The 21,451-nt window shown below is 45.9% G+C and overlaps 1 protein-coding gene across 1 annotated transcript in view; it reads right to left on the reverse strand.

Annotated features, from left to right (window-relative positions):
- Window positions 1–21,099, reverse strand: part of LOC121877428 (glycine receptor subunit alpha-2-like) — a 41,433-nt gene extending 20,334 nt beyond the window's left edge. The window contains exons 1-5 of the mRNA XM_042383185.1: window positions 21,001–21,099; window positions 13,111–13,170; window positions 1,730–1,794; window positions 1,536–1,631; window positions 894–909 (exon numbers count right to left, since the gene is read on the reverse strand). Of these exons, the coding sequence (XP_042239119.1) occupies window positions 894–909; window positions 1,536–1,631; window positions 1,730–1,794; window positions 13,111–13,170; window positions 21,001–21,097 (334 nt within the window). The 5' untranslated portion in view covers window positions 21,098–21,099. The remainder of the gene's footprint in view (window positions 1–893; window positions 910–1,535; window positions 1,632–1,729; window positions 1,795–13,110; window positions 13,171–21,000) is intronic.
- Between the last annotated feature and the right edge of the window lie 352 nt (window positions 21,100–21,451).

The raw sequence follows: 21,451 nt of genomic DNA on the forward strand, positions 1-21,451 counted from the left end.
GAGGAAGACGCCGACACAACGCCTGAACAACACACAAAACAACAGTGAGATAAATCGAGTCAATTATTACACACACACACAATTATTTTTTATTATGAATGAAAACAAAAAAAAAATAACACGAAGCAATTTTCTACTTCTCAAAAAATCACAATATTTAGTTATTCTAATTTTTTAACGAATTTTGCATAATATAAATAACAGGAAGTAATTTTATATTATATTATAAATGTAAAAAAAAAATAAGTTTAATAATTTTTAGCAGGAAGCAATTTTTTGTCCACCTTTAAAAACTTATGTAAATTGTTGGGTGAAAAGAGATTAAAAATATGTTTACCTTACCTTAATTAATGGAGAGGAGGAGGAGGAGGAGGTGTTGTGTTGTCAGCCGTTAGTGTCAGCAAGAGTCAGCAATGGTGGTCAGGAGGCGTCAGCAGAAAGAAGGAAGAGTCAGTACAGAAAGTAAGTAGTGTCAACTGTGGTCTGGAGGTGTCAGCCGAGGTCAGATATAGGCAGGAATCGTCAGCAGAAGTCAGAAGTCGTCAGGAGAAGTCAGAGATCGTCAGCAGAAGTCAGAAGTCGTCAGGAGAAGTCAGAGATCGTCAGCACAAGTCAGAAGTCGTCAGGAGAAGTCAGAAGTCGTCAGGAGAAGTCAGAGATCGTCAGCACAAGTCAGAAGTCGTCAGGAGAAGTCAGAGATCGTCAGCAGAAGTCAGAAGTCGTCAGGAGAAGTCAGAGATCGTCAGCAGAAGTCAGAAGTCGTCAGGAGAACACCCACCTCATGCTGAGGACGTCACCGTTGCTATCATAGTCATAGGGGAGAATATTGGGCATCAAATCACCTTGTGTATCTCGGCGTCCTTAACGTTGTTGAAATTATGTAATCAGGTTTCAGATCTTAGCCTGCATCTGTGTGGAGTGGTAGGGGGGGGGGGAGGGAGAAGGAGAGTTAGTGTGTGTTATCTCTTTCTCTATCTCTCTTTCTCTATCTCTATCTCTTTCTCTCTCTATAAACATACCATATTTTCGCCAGTCTATTTCTGTGTTGGCTGCCCACCTTACGTCTATATATACCCCACCCCTTACCACCACCCACCCACCCACCCAACCACTCACCCACCCACGCCACCCATCCATCCACTGTGTGTGTTTGTGTGTACCTGTGCTTAACTGTGTGTATCTATATGTCCCTACAGTATGTGTGTGTGTGTGTGTGTGTGTGTGGTTTTGCATCCCTGTTCTGCACACCGTGACACACCTTGGCAGCAGCTCCCGGACACATTCTTATCTACGCTTATAAACGTGTGTGGATTAACAGAGCTGGCGTGTGGCAGGGCAGGGCAGGGCAGGGCAGGGCAGGGCAGGGCAGGGCAGGGCAGGGCAGGGGCTACCAGATGAAATTTACCTTCCCATCAACACTATCTCCGGTAAAATTATCTATCTATCTATCTATCTATTATCACTCCTCTCTTAAACACCATACAATCAGGAGAGAGAGAGAGAGAGAGAGAGAGAGAGAGAGAGGCAATACTCACAATGGGGTCGGTGATGGTGAAGTGGGCACGTGTATTGTTGAACATCAGACGATGGTCATTCCAGTATTGACGCAGGAACACATCGATGCTGTAGTCCTGTAAACACCACAGCCATATTAATTACCACACCTTGCTCATGGCTACTACTACTACTACTACTGCTACTACTACTACTACAGAGAAAGGGTACTGACCATATTAGCAGCGTTAAGAGAGCCGAAGGAGTTGATGAACATCTGAATCCCCACCGTCGTCGGCTCTGTCAGGAGAGAGAGGTTAGGTTAGGTTAGGTTAGGTTAGGTTAGGTGTAAACAAATGTGTCCTATAACGTACTCGTCTATAGTGTTCCCTTGACCCATAATGTGTGTTAAAAGTGTACATGATAGTATAAAGTGTACATTAATAGCCACGATAACAGATAAAGTGTACATTAATAGCCACGATAGTAGATCAAGTGTACATTAATAGCCACGATAACAGATCAAGTGTACATTAATAGCCACGATAACAGATAAAGTGTACATTAATAGCCACGATAACAGATAAAGTGTACATTAATAGCCACGATAACAGATAAAGTGTACATTAATAGCCACAATAGTAGATCAAGTGTACATTAATAGCCACGATAGTAGATCAAACGTTATACGATAACAGATCAAGTGTACATTAATGCCACGATAGTAGATCAAGTGTACATTAATATGCCAACGATAGTAGATCAAGTGTACATTAATAGCCACGATAGTAGATCAAGTGTACATTAATAGCCACGATAGTATAAAGTGTACATTAATAGCCACGATAGGAGATCAAGTGTACATTAATAGCCACGATAACAGATAAAGTGTACATTAATAGCCACGATAGTAGAACAAGTGTACATTAATAGCCACGATAGGAGATCAAGTGTACATTAATAGCCACGATAACAGATAAAGTGTACATTAATAGCCACGATAGTAGATCAAGTGTACATTAATAGCCACGATAGTAGATAAAGTGTACATTATTAGCCACGATAACAGATCAAGTGTACATTAATAGCCACGATAGTATAAAGTGTACATTAATAGCCACGATAGTAGATCAAGTGTACAGTGACAACCTATGATAGAACGACTGACCTACAATAAAGTGTACAGTGAATTTTTAGTACAATTAAGCGTACAGTATAGTCTATGGTAGTACATAAGTCTGGCCCATAATAGTACAATAGCGTGTACAGTACAGACCATTATAGTACACACACAACATTGAACAGTACACCACCTGTAACATGAGGAGTATGAATCAAGCTTTACCTTTCAACACCAATCAATCAATCAACACCAGTCCATTGTTTAAGGTCCTAATTATCTAATAGAGGTCAAAGGTCATGTACATATATTTTGGTCAACAAGTCAGTCTGAGTCTACACCTTCACGCTACCTGAGAGAGAGGTAGACAAACGAGAATAATAATACAAAAACAAGACAGACACTTACAGAGAAACACACACAGAAAAAAAACACCCATTAGCTTTTCACTGTCAGAATTAATGTAAGTTTCTGTCAGTCGTGTCACAATTTTTTTTTCCATTCTCTTATAAACGACAGAATGATCCATGAATCAGAGGGTGACAGACAACGACACTTACAGTACTTGAAGGTGTATGTATGTATGTATGTATGTATGTATGTATGTATTGTAAGAGGTAAATGTGTACCAGTCTTAAGTTAAGTTAGGTTAGGTTAGAATTTCGACCACATGGGAAAAATTATTCACCTTGTCTACAACTCTACAGGGACCGCGTCAGTCTGCCTCAGGTACACAGACTGTTTCTCCTCAGTCTATCCCCCCCCCCCATAACACATACAGCTGAGAACACTCTTGCATTCCACGGAAGAACAACAAACAAACAAACAGCTTTACGGTAAGGCAGTTAATTGATTATTATCATAGAGTCGTTGGGTGGAGGATGGGTGGCACTGGGGGAGGATGGGTGGCACTGGGGGAGGATGGGTGGCACTGGGGAGGATGGTGGCACTGGGGAAGATGGGTGGCATTGGGGATGGGTGGCACTGGGGAGGATGGGTGGCACTGGGGGATGGGTGAAAGATGGGTGGCACTGGGGAGGATGGCACTGGGAGGATGGTAGTGGCACTGGGGAAGATGGGTGGCAATGGAGAGGATGGGTGGCACTGGGGAGGATGGGTGGTGGCACTGGGGATGATGGGTGGCACTGGGGATGATGGGTGGCACTGGGGGAAGATGGCACTGGGGGCAAGATGGGACTGGATTGGTGGCACTGGGGGAGGATGGGTGGCACTGGGGAAGATGGGTGGCACTGGGGGAAGATGGGTGGCACTGGGGAGGATGGGTGGCACTGGGGAAGATGGGTGGCACTGGGGAAGATGGGTGGCACTGGGGAGATGGGTGGCACTGGGGAGGATGGCACTGGGGGGGGCATGGGTGGGTGGCACTGGGGAAGATGGGTGGCACTGGGAGGATGGGTGGCACTGGGGAGGATGGGTGGCACTGGGGGGGCTGGGGAGAACACTGAGGAACTAGGAGGCAGGGGGAAGGGGGGCAGTGAATGATGGTGGGTGCCAGAGTGCCAATAAAACTGGGTGAGTTGGCACTGTTGAGGACCTGCACTAGTGTGACCACCAGCATACCAGGGGAGAACCTGTGAGCCACTCCTTAGTCCATCACTGTCCCCTTCCTCCTCCTCCCTTCCTCCTCCTCTTCCCCCTTCCTCCTCCTCTTCCCTCCTCTTCCTCCTCCTCCTCTTCATCTCCTCTTCTTCCCTCTCTCCCCCTTCCTGTCTCCCTCCTCCTTCAGGGTTTTTGTTTGTCACACACTTGCAAACATACACCGCCGTTCGCACAAACACACATATACACAGAACATACCATTTACACACACACACACACACACACACACACACACACTGCCTCACCATTGATCATCTATTTTGAGGTAAGATGCCTCGTCAAACTCAGGGCCCCCAGGAGTCAGATACATGACCTGGGTCGTTCTCAGGGCCCCCAGCGAGTCAGATACATGACCTGGCTCGCCCTCAGGGCCCCCAGGGAGTCAGATACATGACCTAGCTCGTCCTCAGGGCCCTTAGGAGTCAGATACATGACCAGGCTCGTCTCAGGGCCCCCAGGAGTCAGATATAAATACCATCAGTGGGAAGGGAACGAGGAGTCACGCACCGCCGCTAGTGAATGTCGTAGACGGGTCCATTAAGTCCCTTTGGCAAGACAACCCCGTGTGTGTGTGTGTGTGTGTGTGTGTGTGTGTGTGTGTGTGTGTGTGTGTGTGTGTGTGTGTGTGAGGGAGAAAGATGAAAAGGTCTATTATAACAACAATCTAGTTTCTGAAGATGTGAACTTAATAATGTACTTTGTTTATACACATGATGATCACACTGCAGGCTGATGACACTCGTATGTGTTTCTGTAGTATTTTCAACCTCTGTCCATTGACGTCTAGGTTAAGACATTATCTCTATGTTTATTAAAAGAAGTAGTAAATAAAATAGCTGTTTGTTTCAATGTTGTTTTCCGAATAGTTTCAATTTAGGGTTCACGATAAATGGTGGCATTTGTCTGGGTAGTAAGGGTGGTGATGGTGGTGGTAGTCCCGTTGTTAGTAGTGGGGGAAGTGGTGGTGGTAGTCCCATTGTGAGTAGTGGGGGAAGTGGTGGTGGTAGTCTCATTGTGAGTACTGGGGAAAGTGGTGAAAGAGCTCCCGTTGTGAGTATTGGGGGAAGTGGTGAAAGAGCTCCCGTTGTGAGTATTGAGAGTGGTAGTGTTAGCCCCGTTGTGAGTACTGAGTGCCTGGCGGAGGTGAGGGCCGGGGGGGGGTGATGGCAGGTGGCACACATCACGGCGCTCACAGAGACACTCTGAAGAATCACAGGGGAAAAACCACTCACTCAACGCCAAGTTACGGCAGACATTCCACCCTCCTCACTGTACATCCTGGCGGAGAACACTCATGGTATTTACTGACACATAGGTAGCTGGGCCTTCACACCCACAACACCACTACCACCAACACCATAACACCACCCACAACACCCACCATCCACAACACCATAACACCAACACCAGTCATTATAATTATACAAATACAACAAAAATTAAGTCCCTCAACGAGATGATAATAATAATCAGTCAAAACAACCTTATGACTGAGACAAGGTGAGACAAGCAGGTGAGATAAACAGGTGAGATAAGGAAGTGAGAGACATACTGAGACACAACAAAGGACTTAACAACAACAACATGAGTTTATATCTGCTCTAATAGGTGAGAACAAAAAACGTGGCGAGGTGTTGTGAGGGTGAGTGTGTCTAGGAAGAACAAGACTCTCCTCACACCTCACTTTACCTCCCTCTGAGCCAGTGTCATCCCCCTGCCACGTCTCTCACCAGACAGACAGAGACACACACACACCACCCCCCTCTCTTGTCCAGTTTAGGGAATTCATCAAACGCTTATCCGTGAAGGTTTAGGTTAGGTGATAATGGTGATAATGGTGATCGTAGCAGAAGTGATAATGGTGGTGGTTGATGATGGTGGTGATTGTGACGGAGGTGGTATAGTGATGGTGGTAGTGATGATGGTCGTGGTGATGGGAGTAGAGTAGTAGTGATGGTGGTAGTAGTGCCGTGTGAGGGATGAGGCAGACAGTGACAGGTGAATTAGTGCCTGGCTTAACAGCTCCACCTCCTGGCACCACAGCCACACAGTCCAAACTAAAGTCTGTGATCATAGGTGACTACCCTTGATGCCACAACATGAACATAGGATCTAAATAAATAAATAGACCTGAGAGAGAGAGAGAGAGAGAGAGAGAGAGAGAGAGAGGTCCCGGGTTCGATCCCCGGGCAGGGTGAAACTCTGGGCAAGTTTCTTTACGCCATTTGCTTCTGTCTACCCAGCAGCAATTTCGAACCTGGATGTTAATCGATTTGTGGAACGTGTTCTGGGATAATGGTTAGCCAGTGCAGTTGACGAGTTGTCCGGTCTTCTCGGACTATTCCTTGACACTGGGTCATGCAGCTAGTTAACTTAGGGTGTGGTTGTTGTGTTGGCGACAGCTTCTACACCTTAAACAAATTCACCTCTAGGTGGCCCTTGGGCCGGCCATCCGCGTTACACGAGGGGCAACCAATATTATTTTACAAATCACTACTGTCTCAACTATAGATAAAGGCCAGGGAGAATAAATGACCACACAGGTAACACTAATGAGACACCTTACCGATAACAAGTGTCTCTCTACCTCTTAATTAAGCACAAACACCAAGGTACAAGACGCCAAGATGTTTTTATACGTGGGCAAATTTTTTCTCAAGTAAGGGGTCATGATTTAGGTGTGGTTAGGTTAGGTCCTCACGCCACCGTCAGCTCCTGCAGTCTCCAAAACCAGTGTAGGACCCATCCGTTCTCCTGGGTGTAGGACTGAAGTCCATCCTAACAAGCTATTGGGATTTAACTGACTCTGGGAAGGATTTAAGACTTTGTACTGGCAGATGGTGGGATTTTTTCCAGTAGGAGGCTGTGTGGTGGGAACGACTATGGGGATTACTTGCCTGAGTAATCCCTCTCTTGTACTGGGATTACTTGCCTGTGTAATCCCCCTCTTGTACACACACACACTACTACTACTAATAATAATAATAATATTACTAACAATAAATAATAAATAATAATAATAATAATAATAATAAATAATAATAATAATAATAATAATAATAATAATAATAATAATAATAATAATAATAATAATGACCAAAACAGTAACAACAAAAACACAGTAAACAAACAAACAAACAAACACCCTCTACAAACAAACACCCAACGAGTTACCCAAGACCTACTACCAACTATTAATACACCCCTTTAGTGACACACAACCCCCTGTCACTGTCCGCAGGTGAGACTCAGGTGTAGAGGTGTAGCAAAACAAGCAGGTGTAAATAATTAGGGTTGGTGTGTTATGACGGCGGTGTGGCAGGTTAATGAACGCCCGTCATGGGGTACCAAAATGACTCGTACCAGTGAGGGGATTTACTCTTGGTCTTTGTTGAGTTTCTCAGACATATGGCCACCACCCACACTAGTGAGGCGTTTATTGGATTACCTGAAGATTAGACCTAACCTAACCTAGCCCACCCTCACGCTAACCTGACCTGACCTAACCCACCCTCATGCTAACCTGACCTAACCTAGCCCACCCTCACGCTAACCTAACCTAACCTAGCCCACCACGCTAACCTGACCTGACCTAACCCACCACGCTAACCTGACCTAACCTAACCCACCCTCACGCTAACTACCTAACCTAGCGTTACCTCACGCTAACCCTAACCTAACCTAACCTCACGCTAGGCCCACCCTCACGCTAACCTGACCTGACCCTGCCCACCTCACGCTAACCTGACTAACCTCCACCCCTCACGCTAACCTGACCTAACCCACCCTCATGCTAACCTGACCTAACCTAACCCACCCTCATGCTAACCTAACCTAACCTAGCCCACCCTCACGCTAACCTGACCTGACCTAACCCACCCTCACGCTAACCTGACCTGACCTAACCCACCCTCACGCTAACCTAACCTAACCTAGCGTTACCTCCAAATGCCCGACAGTCGTTTATTAAGGGCAGTGCGGATATAGTACACAGCAGACTTAAAACTACTTATTTTTCGTTAGCACTGCACTAGAAGAAGGAGAAGGGGGAAAAGGGGGGAGAGGGAGAGAGGGGGTAAAGAAGGGATAAAGGAAAGAAGGAAGTGGGGAGAGAAGGAGGAAAAGAGGAGGAGAGGAGGAGAGGGGGATCGATGGGCGTAGGATTTTTGTCGTATCTAAAACTGTACACCTGAAGACAACACCTGACTCTCATTACCTGTGATCTCAACTGGCTTTTAAAAACTCACACACCTGACTTAGCCTAAGAGTAGCCAATCGAGCGTAGAAACACACACACACACACACACACACACACACACACACACACACACACACACACACCAAGGACAAAAGTTAAGTTCAATGCCCCTCCATGCACCGTCCACCCTAAACACCTCCCCCTCCTCCTCCTTGATCTAGTGTCCCCCTCAAGGCCTCGTGTACTCCAAGGGCGTCAGCAAACTTAAGTCACAGTAGAATGAGGCAATGAATTCTCTCGACCGTCAAGTGTGAAGGAAACAAAAACTACTTGGAGTCTCTTGTTGTGTTCCAAGAGTGTAGTGGTCTGAGGCGCTTGGGGGAGATGTAGCTTGTTGTGTTGTAGAAAGAGATAGGTAGTGTGATTAATGTATACACGTACACACACAGATACATACAATAGCACAAACATACACGGATAAACACGCTATTAATGAGTAATGGAGAGGTGTGTGTGTGTGTGTGTGTGTGTGTGTGTGTGTGTGTGTGTGTGTGTGTGTGTGTGTGTGTGTGTGTGTGTGTGTGTGTGTGTGTGTGTGTGTGTGTGTGTGTGTGTGTGTGTGTGTGTGTGTGTGTGCTTCCCTGCCAGGCTGTAAGGAGATTCGCATAGTCTGTCTGTCTGTCTCTCCTGCAGGTGGTCGTACACTTGATGTTCAATAAGACATAATTTCTGTTTACTTTGTCTCTCTCTTGTTGACGTCTTACACAGCCACCGTCACTACACCTAGACTTAATCACCTCGTACCTGAAACATTTACGGGATCACCTGAAGAATAGACACCCTAAGCTTTTTTCACCTGATAATTAAACACCCTTACCTAATCTAACCCAGGGGGGAGGGGGGGGTAATCTTCACGTGATCATCCTTGTCAACCCAGAGTAACACCCACTGTTACCTGGCGTCACGTAACACAGGTGAGGAGTGAATCTTCCAGTCTCCTCCTCCTCCTCGACGTTGTTCCCTGAGTCCAAGTATAACCTTTCAGAGTGGGAGGTTTACTGTAGCTCCGACGGTGTTATTTAACCGCCCAGTGGTTGGTGGTTTAAACTATAAACCTGCAAGGACGGTGGTTTAACCCCTTGAGGATTAGAGTTTAAGTAAATTATTGTTTTTTGAGGAACTGCAAATTAAAATGTAGTCCTCGAAGGGTGGAGTGAGACCTACACACACACACACACACACACACACACACACACACACGCTGAGTCATGATGATAACTGCATTTTAACCAACAAAAGATTTTCCCCAGTAACGCGGCGGCAGCTTCACTTCACACGCTGGTGACAAAGAACACAGGGGAATAAAACACTGTTTCACTCTACGACACACGGGCTCCTGAGGGTGGTGGTGACCTTGTTGCTGGGGCTCCTGAGGGTGGTGGTGACCTTGTTGTTGGGGCTCCTGAGGGTGGTGGTGACTCATCTTACTGTAGTGACCTGAGAGATACAACACCACTATACTTGTGCTGATAACCTTAACTTCTTATACCAGGGTTATCTGTCTTTCTTTCTTGACACTTACAAGACAGTGTGTAGTTTATGATGAGAGAGAGAGAGAGAGAGAGAGAGAGAGAGAGAGAGAGAGAGAGAGAGAGAGAGAGAGAGTACATTCTTCACCCATGTACGAGTCTGGCTGTAGGAAGTAAGATTGTGTACATCATCTCAGGTGTACACTAACTCCCCCACCACCTGGAGGAGGAGTCTCAGAGAGGATGACGCCCATGGCAGGCATCACTCCCCGACGCAGATGCTATAAATATGGAGATTGTCGATTTTCCCAAAGTCTCGTCCCCCCCCTAAAAAAAACCCTCGAAGATATTGTCGATTTTTTAAATATCTCGTCCCCCCAAAACTCATCATATTTTATTTCAATTAATAAAAAAATCAACCTTGCCAGCGAACAATTACCATGACAGAGCAAATAACCCAACTACTAGTGATGTTCTTAGGTTGGGTTAGGTTAACGCCCCGAGAAACCTTGTCTTAGCAGTGAGTGAACCGTGGCCGTTACCGTGGCAATATTTGGTCAATTTTGGGCGTGATTTACTCTGTTAAAAATGTATCGTGTAGACTTTTTGGTCACCTGTCGATCACATGTAACAAGTTTTGGTGGAAATCTACTATATATTCTGGAGTTATTTTGGGGGAGGACAGAGAGACAGACAGACACACCAGCACCACCACCACCAGTCCCACTATCACCACCAACCACCACCACCCAGCACCATTACCCAGCACTATTACCCACCACCACCACCACCACCACCACCACCACCACCCACCACCACCACCACCCAGGACCTGTCTGACGCTCCGGGCGGGGACAAAGGGAGGAGCATCTAGCGAGAAGTCTATAACACCGACCATGAACTTTTATGAATGAGGTGATTTAACAAACTGTCTTGAAACTTTACCTCCAGAACTCTACACACTTCCCAAGGAGAGAGAGAGAGAGAGAGAGAGAGAGAGAGAGAGAGAGAGAGAGAGAGAGAGAGAGAGAGAGAGAGAGAGAGAGAGCAGTATTATCATTTATCTAATTAATTTCTTTGAATATAAATTAACATACCACTCAATATTTACTCCCGAATCTTAAGACAAAATTTAGGATAACATTTGTATTTTAAAATCAGGTAAAATATTTAAAAAAAAAATCAGGTAATTACATTTTAAAAACAGGTAATCATATTTTGTGTAAGGTAAATTTTGTGGTTAAACGAACGTACAGTATATTTTGGTCTTTGCTGTACACATAGTTTAATTTAACGCGGTATATATTATTTAGTCTCCGGGTAAAGGTTTTGTTGTTGAAGAGGAGGACAACAGCAGCTCAGAGACACTGTTTGATGTTATGCTCTATTGCACAAGGCTGTTTCGTCACACTGTTGTTGTTGCCTGTTGTGCGTGAGGCGTCTGTTGGTGTCTGTTGTGCGTGAGGCGTCTGTTGGTGTCTGTTGTGCGTGAGGCGTCTGTTGGTGTCTGTTGTGCGTGAGGCGTCTGTTGGTGTCTGTTGTGCGTGAGGCGTCTGTTGGTGTCTGTTGTGCGTGTGATGTCTGTGTCTGTTGAGGGCAGTTATGTCTCTCTCTCGTCCTGAACCACGAACCCCGAGATTCAGACAAGTAAATCCGAAGTATTTATGAACAGAATAATGTATCAGTCTACTGCTTCGGGTTCACGAGGCTGAATCTCGGGGTTCGTGGCTCAGGACGAGAGGAGAACAATGTGTCCCTAGATTCATTTAAGAGGTTTTCCTATTAATAAAATGATGATAAAAAAGGGTAAATTGATATAGGCCGACCTCTGGAAATATGACATCATACTCCGGGATCCCAAGGACAGATCATCGCCTTATAGGGAAGAGCCACACCAGTATTTCAAGAACCTGTAGGTGATGTGGATTTAAAGACTCTCTAGATGAAGAGCGTCCATTAAAGCACTAAAAAATGGTAAAACTCCTGTTCTCAAACGTCTTAATCACCTTCAAGGACCACAGGAATCACTGAAAATTGGGAAGATCTTCACCAAACCACTGTACTGAGGTGAAAACAATACCATGGACCTTGCCTGGACTGAGTTATCTAAAGCCATCACCCCAGCACTTCACCTCAACCTAGTTATCAGAGAGAGATTTCATTTGAATATGTTTTAACTGGACGTGTCTCTCCGGCCATCTAAGTACTTGGCAATACGTGAGGACACATCTCAACACGCAAAGCTCTGTTACGCCAAAAATCACACACACACACACACACACACACACACACACAAAGCTGCCGCACCAAAGAAACTGCTGTAAGATATTAAATGTGTGTGTGTGTGTGTGTGTGTGTATGTGTGTGTGTGTGTGTGTGTGTGTGTGTGTGTGTGTGTGTGTGCTAAAAAAGGAATATATTAGTTTGCAAAAATCCAATGCAGGCGAGCGCACAGTCAACACACTATACCACTGTAAAGGCAAATTTAGTCAGAGTCACCAGTTAAAAGCTTTCCATGTGTATCACTGTAGTCTTAGACGGACGTAAAAGGGTAAATAACTCGTCTAATCTTTTAAATACAAGACAACTTTATTTAGCCTTTGTGTATACGTGTTTACCTTCTGAGAGTGAGTGTAGAAAACAATTATTTCAATATTATCCTGTTTTTTACTTCGTCTGTGAATAATAACAGAGGTGACGTTACCCATACCTAAACATCATTTCTGGGTCATGTTTAGTGTCAGGTTATACAATACAGTTGACTAAACTTCCTTTACACAAATGTGGAATCAACTGAAGATTAGGCACCCTAACTTATTTCACCTGATGATTAAGTAACCTAACCTAACCTAACCTAACCTAACCTAATCCCTCCTCCAGTTAAAAAGTTAGGCTGTTAAATCATCAGGTGAAATAAACTAGGAGGGTTAATCATCATTGATCCAAAATATAAGTAGTTTAGTTACTTTAGTACAAGAAAAAAAAGTTGTTATATTAGACGAACAAAATAGACGAGTGAGGCGAGTGAGACGACCACTACAGCGGACGACACATGAGGTCAGTACAGTACACGACCAAGGGGGGGCTGAGCTACTAAAGCGACAGACAGGCACGAGGGGGAGGTGGAGGTGGGGGCTACCGTGCCTTACCCAGCGCCTCCAGACTCGGTCGTACTCCTTTAGGGAGAGGAGACCGCTTTGTCCTGCCACCTGAAACATCAAACAAACGACATGTACTGTATACTGGGCTAGGACAATCCTCACACCATATCTGAGACCCCCTGGCAGTGTTTTACTATTCTGGCAACACTCTGACACCCCCTGGCAGTGTTTTACTATTCTGGCAACACTCTGACACCCCCTGGCAGTGTTTTACTATTCTGGCAACACTCTGACACCCCCTGGCAGTGTTTTACTATTCTGGCAACACTCTGAGACCCCCTGGCAGTGTTTTACTATTCTGGTAACACTGACACCCCCTGCAGGCCTTACTGTACAGAACATAATAAGCCACAAGACCCAGACCAGTGAGGATGGACTCAAGGACTGTCGGTCTTACTTCCTGTAAATAATAAACAACCTCACTAATCACAGCGACACAGCAAGGTGATGGTGGACTACACAAGGTCATTACATCTGAATAAACTAACAATAGTTAAATTTCCTGGGGAATAAGCATCAAATAGCGGTACAAGTGAGGCATTTATGCACCTCTGAGTGAGAGAGAGAGAGAGAGAGTATCCCAATCGAAGTCATGTTTACAGTTATTCACATTTGTATCGCAATGTTAACCTTCGTTTACACTTGTGTCATAGTTCACCTTTACAACACTCAGCATGGGTATGTTTACACTTTCTAGTTCCTATTTACAGTAAAAAATACTCACCGTTTACAGCTGTTAAAGTGTACCAACATTTGCTTTCATTTACAACGCCCTGTTTACAACACTTAAAGAAAACTACTGACACTAACGATCACTCCAGCTTACTTTCCCGTGTCATTTAGGGGGGAGAGAGAGAGAGAGAGAGAGAGAGAGAGAGAGAGAGAGAGAGAGAGAGAGAGAGAGAGAGAGAGAGAGAGAGAGAGAGAGAGAGAGAGATGATATACATTAACTGCTATACTTTTACCCCACTTAAGTATAAAACTCTTTCTCTTTTCTCCTATCTATCTATTTATCTATCTATCTGTCTGTCTGTCTATCTATCTATCTATCTATCTATCTATCTATCTGTCTGTCTCTCTCCACGACAGTAAAACGAATCCCTCGACCTTATCCTTTAATACGAACACATTTCCCACATACCTGTACCCAGACGCTCTCCTATTTCACTAAACTATATACGACCCAAACTACCATACTTTACGACCCAAACTACCATACTTTACGACCCAAACTACCATACTTTACGACCCAAACTACCATACTTTACGACCCAAACTACCATACTTTACGACCCAAACTACCATACTTTACGACTCAAACTACCATACTTTACGACCCAAACTACCATACTTTACGACCCAAACTACCATACTTTACGACCCAAACTACCATACTTTACGACCCAAACTACCATACTTTACGACTCAAACTACCATACTTTACGACCCAAACTACCATACTTTACGACCCAAACTACCATACTTTACGACCCAAACTACCATACTTTACGACCCAAACTACCATACTTTACGACTCAAACTACCATACTTTACGACTCTGGGTTCCAAATTCTCTCTCTCAAAAAATAAAGGCTTAACAGAACAGAGAAAAATACGTAAAAAAAAATCCTCAGTAACAGCAAACCAGAAAAGACGTTAAAACACAAGGCTAATAAATGGGGCCCTAAATTACTCCTGAGGCTCGACCGTGAGGGGATATGGTCTCTTTAACTCCTTCAGGTTAGGTCTTCAGGTAGGTAATAAATTCGTCCGTTGGTCCACCGCCCAGAAGCGTGTAGGGATGGAGAATTGTCGCGAAGTTTCAATTAGATTAAAAAAAATAGTGAGGGAGGGAAGGGGGGGAGGGGAAGGGGGGTGAGGGAAGGGGGGAGGAGGAAGGGGGTGAGGAAGGGGAGAGGGAAGGGGGAGGAGGGGAAGGGGGAGGAGGGAAGGTGGGGAGGAGGGTAGGGGGGAAGCAGGTAGAGGGGAAGGGGGTAGAGGGAGAGAGATAAAACAAGCTACTTCCTACACGTTATCTCTACCGCCGTCAACAAGACCTGACTGAACTTGTGGTCTTATCCGGAAGTAACAACAGTGACCGGACCTCCAAAATTCAGGGTTCGGTTACATTAAGAATCTGTCACTGAATTATGTGCCCTAACGAGTGCTATAGAACGATTAACTAAGAGCCTCAGTGTTATTCTTCTGTCATTTATGTCAGCTAGTTCAAAAAGCTCTCACGGAACAATAGCCCAGGTCAGCGGCGACGCACCAAAGAGGAAAATCTCGCCGGCGTGGATCTGTCAACACAGGTTCCTCTCTCTCCACCTTGTGTGACGATGAGCTCCCCATCGTGGTGTTGGCCCCATATTAGCTGACATGAACAGAGCGGCTCCCAGACACGGCCACTGTTATCTATACGTGACCAAGACTCTGCCGCTCTGCCACTTCCTTCATGTCTGTCTGTCTGTCTTTGTCTAGATGCTCTCGGTCTATTAGTAGTGGGTGACGTGCTGTCGTCCCCGTCCACATACAGTACCTCTAAAAACAGTGGCGACAACGACAGCCAATGACAACATGCCGGCTTCCGGAGTTACGACTGGTCCAAGTATAGATCATTATGAGTAATGATCTACACTCTGGCAGATAGTTATCGTTACGAGGCTGTTATATTTTCGTCACTCTTAACTGGGCGAGCAATATGGTTAGGTCACTAAGTCCGGTAACAAGATCTTTAAAAACTGAACTATTAATAATGTCTTTGAGAGGAGGGTTTGGTTAGGTTAGGAGTAAGTTAGCCACATAATACAATTGCATCTGTCTGTCTATCTGTCTTTCCACACATCTGCCTCACTTCCAATCAACTATCCTCCCGCCCCCACACAACCCACCCATCCACCCACACACACCCTCCCCCACCCACACAGGCCGGGTCTAATATAGGGTACCGTCAGCCTCAGTTATTACGGGGCTGTGTGTGTGAGCTATTTTCCTTGGCTTAATATATCACATTCTTCTGTTATTGTTGGGGACGTGTGTATGGAGGGAGGCAGCTTACATACACATAGATAAATAGATATAGATAGATAGATAGATAGTTAGACACACACACACACACACACACACACACACACACACACACACACACACACACACACACACACACACACACACACACACACACACACACACACACACACACACACACACACACACACCAGCCGTCAGAGAGGGTGGCGGCAATAAAACATTTAACGGCACATTTATCTACTGAAGGAAGGAAAATATTACAACACAGTAACATGAACGACAAGTGGCCAGAGACGAGGAGTCACGTGTTTAAGTGTTGGAGTGTTCATTGTTCTCGAAACAACAACACTTTACCAATCTGGACGACGCCTCTGATAACATCTACTAGGAGGAGGAAGGGGGAAGGAGGGGGAGGAGGGGAAGAAGGAGGAGGAGGAGGAGGAGGAGGGACACACACCCACACCAACACACAAACCCACACATCCACACACCCACACACCCTCTGTCACTGATAGTTGGGACCTGCTGTGTTGTGTCGCCATAAGAAAACGAAATTACAAGTCCCTATTTTTTGTTTGTTTACGTTTTACTCATTAAATCAGTAAGCGTTTTCACCTGAGAGCACAAACACCCTTTAAATGCACCCCCCCACCCCCCACCCCCTCCTATCATTATAAACAGGTGCTTTGATAACTCGGCAATCAGGTGTCTTGATAACTCGGCAATCAGGTGTCTTGATAACTCGGAAATCAGGTGTCTTGATAACTCGGAAATCAGGTGTCTTGATAACTCGGAAATCAGGTGTCTTGATAACTCGGAAATCAGATCACGGTTTCTTAGGGAGAGATATAGAGACGTAAATGATAATATAAATAAATAAATAAAAGGAAAGTACTCTAAGATACATAAGGACGGACTAACGGACACAAGAAGGAATGAACGGACATAGGTTAGGTTAGGTTAGGTTAGGTTAGGTTAGGTAAGGTTAGGTTAGGTTAGGTTAGGTTAGGTTAGGTAAGGTTAGGTTAGGTTAGGTAAGGTTAGCGTTAATGTATTTAATCATCAGAAGAAATAAGCTAGGGTGCCTAATCTTCAGGTGACCACAATGTGACCTGAACTGTAAGATGATGGTGGTGGCGTCAGCAGAGGTAAGGACCCCCTCCTACAGGATTTACGTGGGGGGAGACATTCTGCGGGCGTGGTCTTTAATGCCCCCGTGAACTACTCGCCGGCACATACAGTGAGTGTGAGCCGTGATGGACGATTGGCAGCGTAAATAAACTGACAGTCACTGATGGTACCACACCCGGGATATATGTGTGTGTGTGTGTGTGTGTGTGTGTATGTGTGTGTGTGTGTGTGTGTGTGTGTGTCGGAGTAATTCTTCGTATTGAGGTAAATATCAAGGAAAAAATAACACGTACGGGGATTAAATACTACTGTAGGTGGCTAACAGTACAGTAAAAGTGGCTGGAGAAACATTTGACCTTTGACCTTTGAATTCGACAGGTTAATTAACTAAGTTCTCTCTATACTGTATGTTAAACATTTCATAGTTTATACAAATTAATAAAAGAAAAAAAAGATGCCGTAAGGGTTTATATTATTACTGTGGTGACCCTTGAGGAGACCAAAGACACTGTGGTCGTTTAAAATACTCTGACCATCTTCAACAATCGATTCTGTGACATAAACAAACACACATCAGACGAGTCCTTCAGGATAGTGTATCAAAGGACCAACTCATCCCCAGGTGTTGACTGTGGCTGTCGAGGGGCGTGAAGCTGTGGAGGGGCGTGAAGCTGTGGAGGGGCGTGAAGCTGTGGAGGGGCGTGAAGCTGTGGAGGGGCGTGAAGCTGTGGGGAGGCGTGAAGCTGTAGAGGGGCGTGAAACCAACACAAGAGGTGGATAGGGGAGAAACTACAGAGCCACAACCTGAAGAAAGAAAGGTGCAATGACCCTGTTTAATGTACGAACAACCCACGTATACTGTGAGGCCAAGACGCTGTCACCATCTATCAGGGACACGTCACCTACAGGGAAGTCATCTCTACGTCCTCAACCCCCAGCTTGTGTGTGTGTGTGTGTGTATATTTATCCTCCCTTCCTCCACACCTCTGCTTCAGGTTATATATTTCTCATCTTTTACCTTTCCTCTTGTTGGAGCGCGACCAGCAACCTCCATGACTCACAAAACCCCAAGGCGTGAGGGCGAGCTGTCGGGGGCGCGTCGAGGAAACATCTGGCCAGGGCTGATGGTCGCTCTGAGGGAGGGGGTGGGGTAGGTGTAGCGACAGTAACAAGTGTCATGGAAGAAGCGTACTGACAAGATCCACTGACAGTTTCTCTTGTTGACAGAAAGATTTTACTGTCAGAAAGTAATGCACCCTGTTGGCTGTCACATCCAACAGGCATAAATGTCACCAAAAACAACAACAACAATAACAACAACGACAACGAGTTAACAGGGGACATGTTTTTCTTTTAAGCTGAGAGTATGTCCTTTTAGCTGAGAGTATGTCCTTTTAGCTGAGGGTATGTCCTTTTAGCTGAGAGTATGTCCTTTTAGCTGAGAGTATGTCCTTTTAGCTGAGGGTATGTCCTTTTAGCTGAGGGTATGTCCTTTTAGCTGAGGGTATGTCCTTTTAGCTGAGGGTATGTCCTTTTAGCTGAGAGTATGTCCTTTTAGCTGAGAGTATGTCCTTTTAGCTGAGAGTATGTCCTTTTAGCTGAGAGTATGTCCTTTTAGCTGAGAGTATGTCCTTTTAGCTGAGAGTATGTCCTTTTAGCTGAGAGTATGTCCTTTTAGCTGAGAGTATGTCCTTTTAGCTGAGAGTATGTCCTTTTAGCTGAGGGTATGTCCTTTTAGCTGAGAGTATGTCCTTTTAGCTGAGAGTATGCCCTTTTAGCTGAGGGTATGTCTTTAGCTCAGAATAAGTTCTTAAGGATAAAATTTCGTAAAGTAAAAATAAATCAATAAAGAGCGTTACTACCACCACCAACTGATAAGAACGGTCGAGTTTTGTCTCAGCTGGTGTAGTACAAATAGGGCGTGGCCAGGTGGTGCCAGCTGGACACATGGGGCAAAGTAGGTGGTGGAGGGATGCATGACAGGTGGTGGAGGAGGAGGTGCGTGACAGGTGGTGGAGGAGGGATGCATGACAGGTGGTGGAGGAGGAGGTGCGTGACAGGTGGTGGAGGAGGTGCATGACAGGTGGTGAAGGAGGTGCATGACAGGTGGTGGAGGAGGTGGTGCATGACAGTTGGTGTAGGAGGAGGTGTGACAGGTGGTGGAGGAGGGATGGCGATAGGTGGTGGAGGAGGGATGCATGACAGGGTGGTGGAGGAGGAGGTGTGACAGGTGGTGGAGGAGGTGCATGGACAGGTGGTGGAGGGATGGGCTGACAGGGTGGTGAAGGAGGGATGGCGACAGGTGGTGGAGGAGGAGGTGTGGACAGGTGGTGGAGGAGGTATGACAGGTGGTGTGGAGAGGGATGTAAGGACAGGTGGTGGGAGGAGGGATGCATGACAGGTAGGAGGAGGAGGAGGTGCGTGACAGGTGGTGGAGGAGGTGCATGACAGGTGGTGAAGGAGGTGCATGACAGGTGGTGGAGGAGGTGGTGCATGACAGTTGGTGTAGGTGCATGACAGGCGGTGTAGGTGCATGACAGGTGGTGGAGGTAGGGCATGACAGGTGGTGTAGGTGCATGACAGGTGATTAATGAGAGACAATACTCACGGTCGGGGGGGTAGGGCAGGTAGGAGGAGGTGCTGAGGAGGTCCGGGAGGTGAGGCACAGTGAAGTTGGCGAGGCCGTGCCCTGGGAGAGACACATACACACACATACATACACACACACACACACACACACACACGCACACACACACACAATAAAAATAAATAACAAATAAGTCAACACAAAAAAATAAATAAATTAGGAAATCAAATAAACTGGACAGGTGAGGAAAACATTCAAGGTGAAATAATTGTAAATAAATTTTAAACAAACTATATTAAAAAAAACTGTAAATAAACAGATTAATGAAACATAATATAATAAGACATTAGTGAATAAAAATAAAAACTAAGTAAAACAAATTAAAGTGTTGGCGAGTTAGGTGTTGGACAGTCAAGTGTTGGTGAAGAGTCAACCTAACCTAACCAACCCTTACCTATCCTAACACATTACTCCAGCTGTTGTGTGTGTCTGTGTTAGCCAAGGAATTACAAGAGATAACTGCCCGCGGACACCCTATTGTTGTGTTGGTACAGCTTATAGGACTAGCAGGCCCCAGCATGAGAGGGGGGACTAGCAGCCTCCAGCATGAGAGGGAGAGACCATCATCCCCCAGCATGAAAGGGAGGAACCACCAGCCCCGAGCATGAGAGGGAGGGACCATCATCCCCCAGCATGAAAGGGAGGTACACCAGCCCCTGTGCATGAGAGGGAGGGACCACCAGCCTCAGCATGAGAGAGGGAGGGACCACCAGCCCCAGCATGAGAGAGAGAGGAGGTACCAGCACCAGCCCCCAGCATGAGAGGGAGGGACCTCACCAGCCTCTAGCATGAGAGGGAGGTACCTCACCAGCCCCCAGCATGAGAGGGAGGGACCACCAGCCCCCAGCATGAGAGGGAGGGACCACCAGCCCCCAGCATGAGAGGGAGGTGCACCACCAGCCCCCAGCATGAGAGGGAGGGACCACCCAGCCCCAGCATGAGAGGGAGGAGGGACCACCAGCCCCAGCATGAGAGGGAGGTGCACCACCAGCCCCAGCATGAGGAGGACCACCAGCCCCAGCATGAGTGAGGGACCACCAGCCCCCAGCATGACACAGGAAGGTACTCACGTGTATCATATCTCTCGGCACCGCCAGGCCACACATTAACATCATAGTCCTTCAGTTTCTGCTCCAGGAAGCGTCGTTGGGCGTTCCCTTCAGCCATCCTGCAGGGTAAGACACAGAAGAATAAATCTTAATCTTAATTTATACCTTTTCTTCCTAAATTGTCTTTGTCTGGTGTAATTAATGAGAGAAAGTGTTTATTTGCCTGTGTTGAAGTGTTGTGGTAACTTGCTGAACACACACACACACACACACACACACACACACACACACACACACACGTCCGAACTACGCACTATACAGCTAACTCCTTTGGTGCACCACACTACAATTTACCACTCATGTGACCCAGGCTGTGATCCGCTCCAAATTGCTCAGTTCTGTGGAAAATTCTCCTCGCAAATGTAATATTAGGGAGGAGGAAGAGGAGGAGGAAGAGGAGGAGGAGGAGGAG

This window comes from Homarus americanus, unplaced genomic scaffold (assembly GCF_018991925.1).
Source record: "Homarus americanus isolate GMGI-L3 unplaced genomic scaffold, GMGI_Hamer_2.0 scaffold367, whole genome shotgun sequence".
Taxonomy (NCBI): domain Eukaryota; kingdom Metazoa; phylum Arthropoda; class Malacostraca; order Decapoda; family Nephropidae; genus Homarus; species Homarus americanus.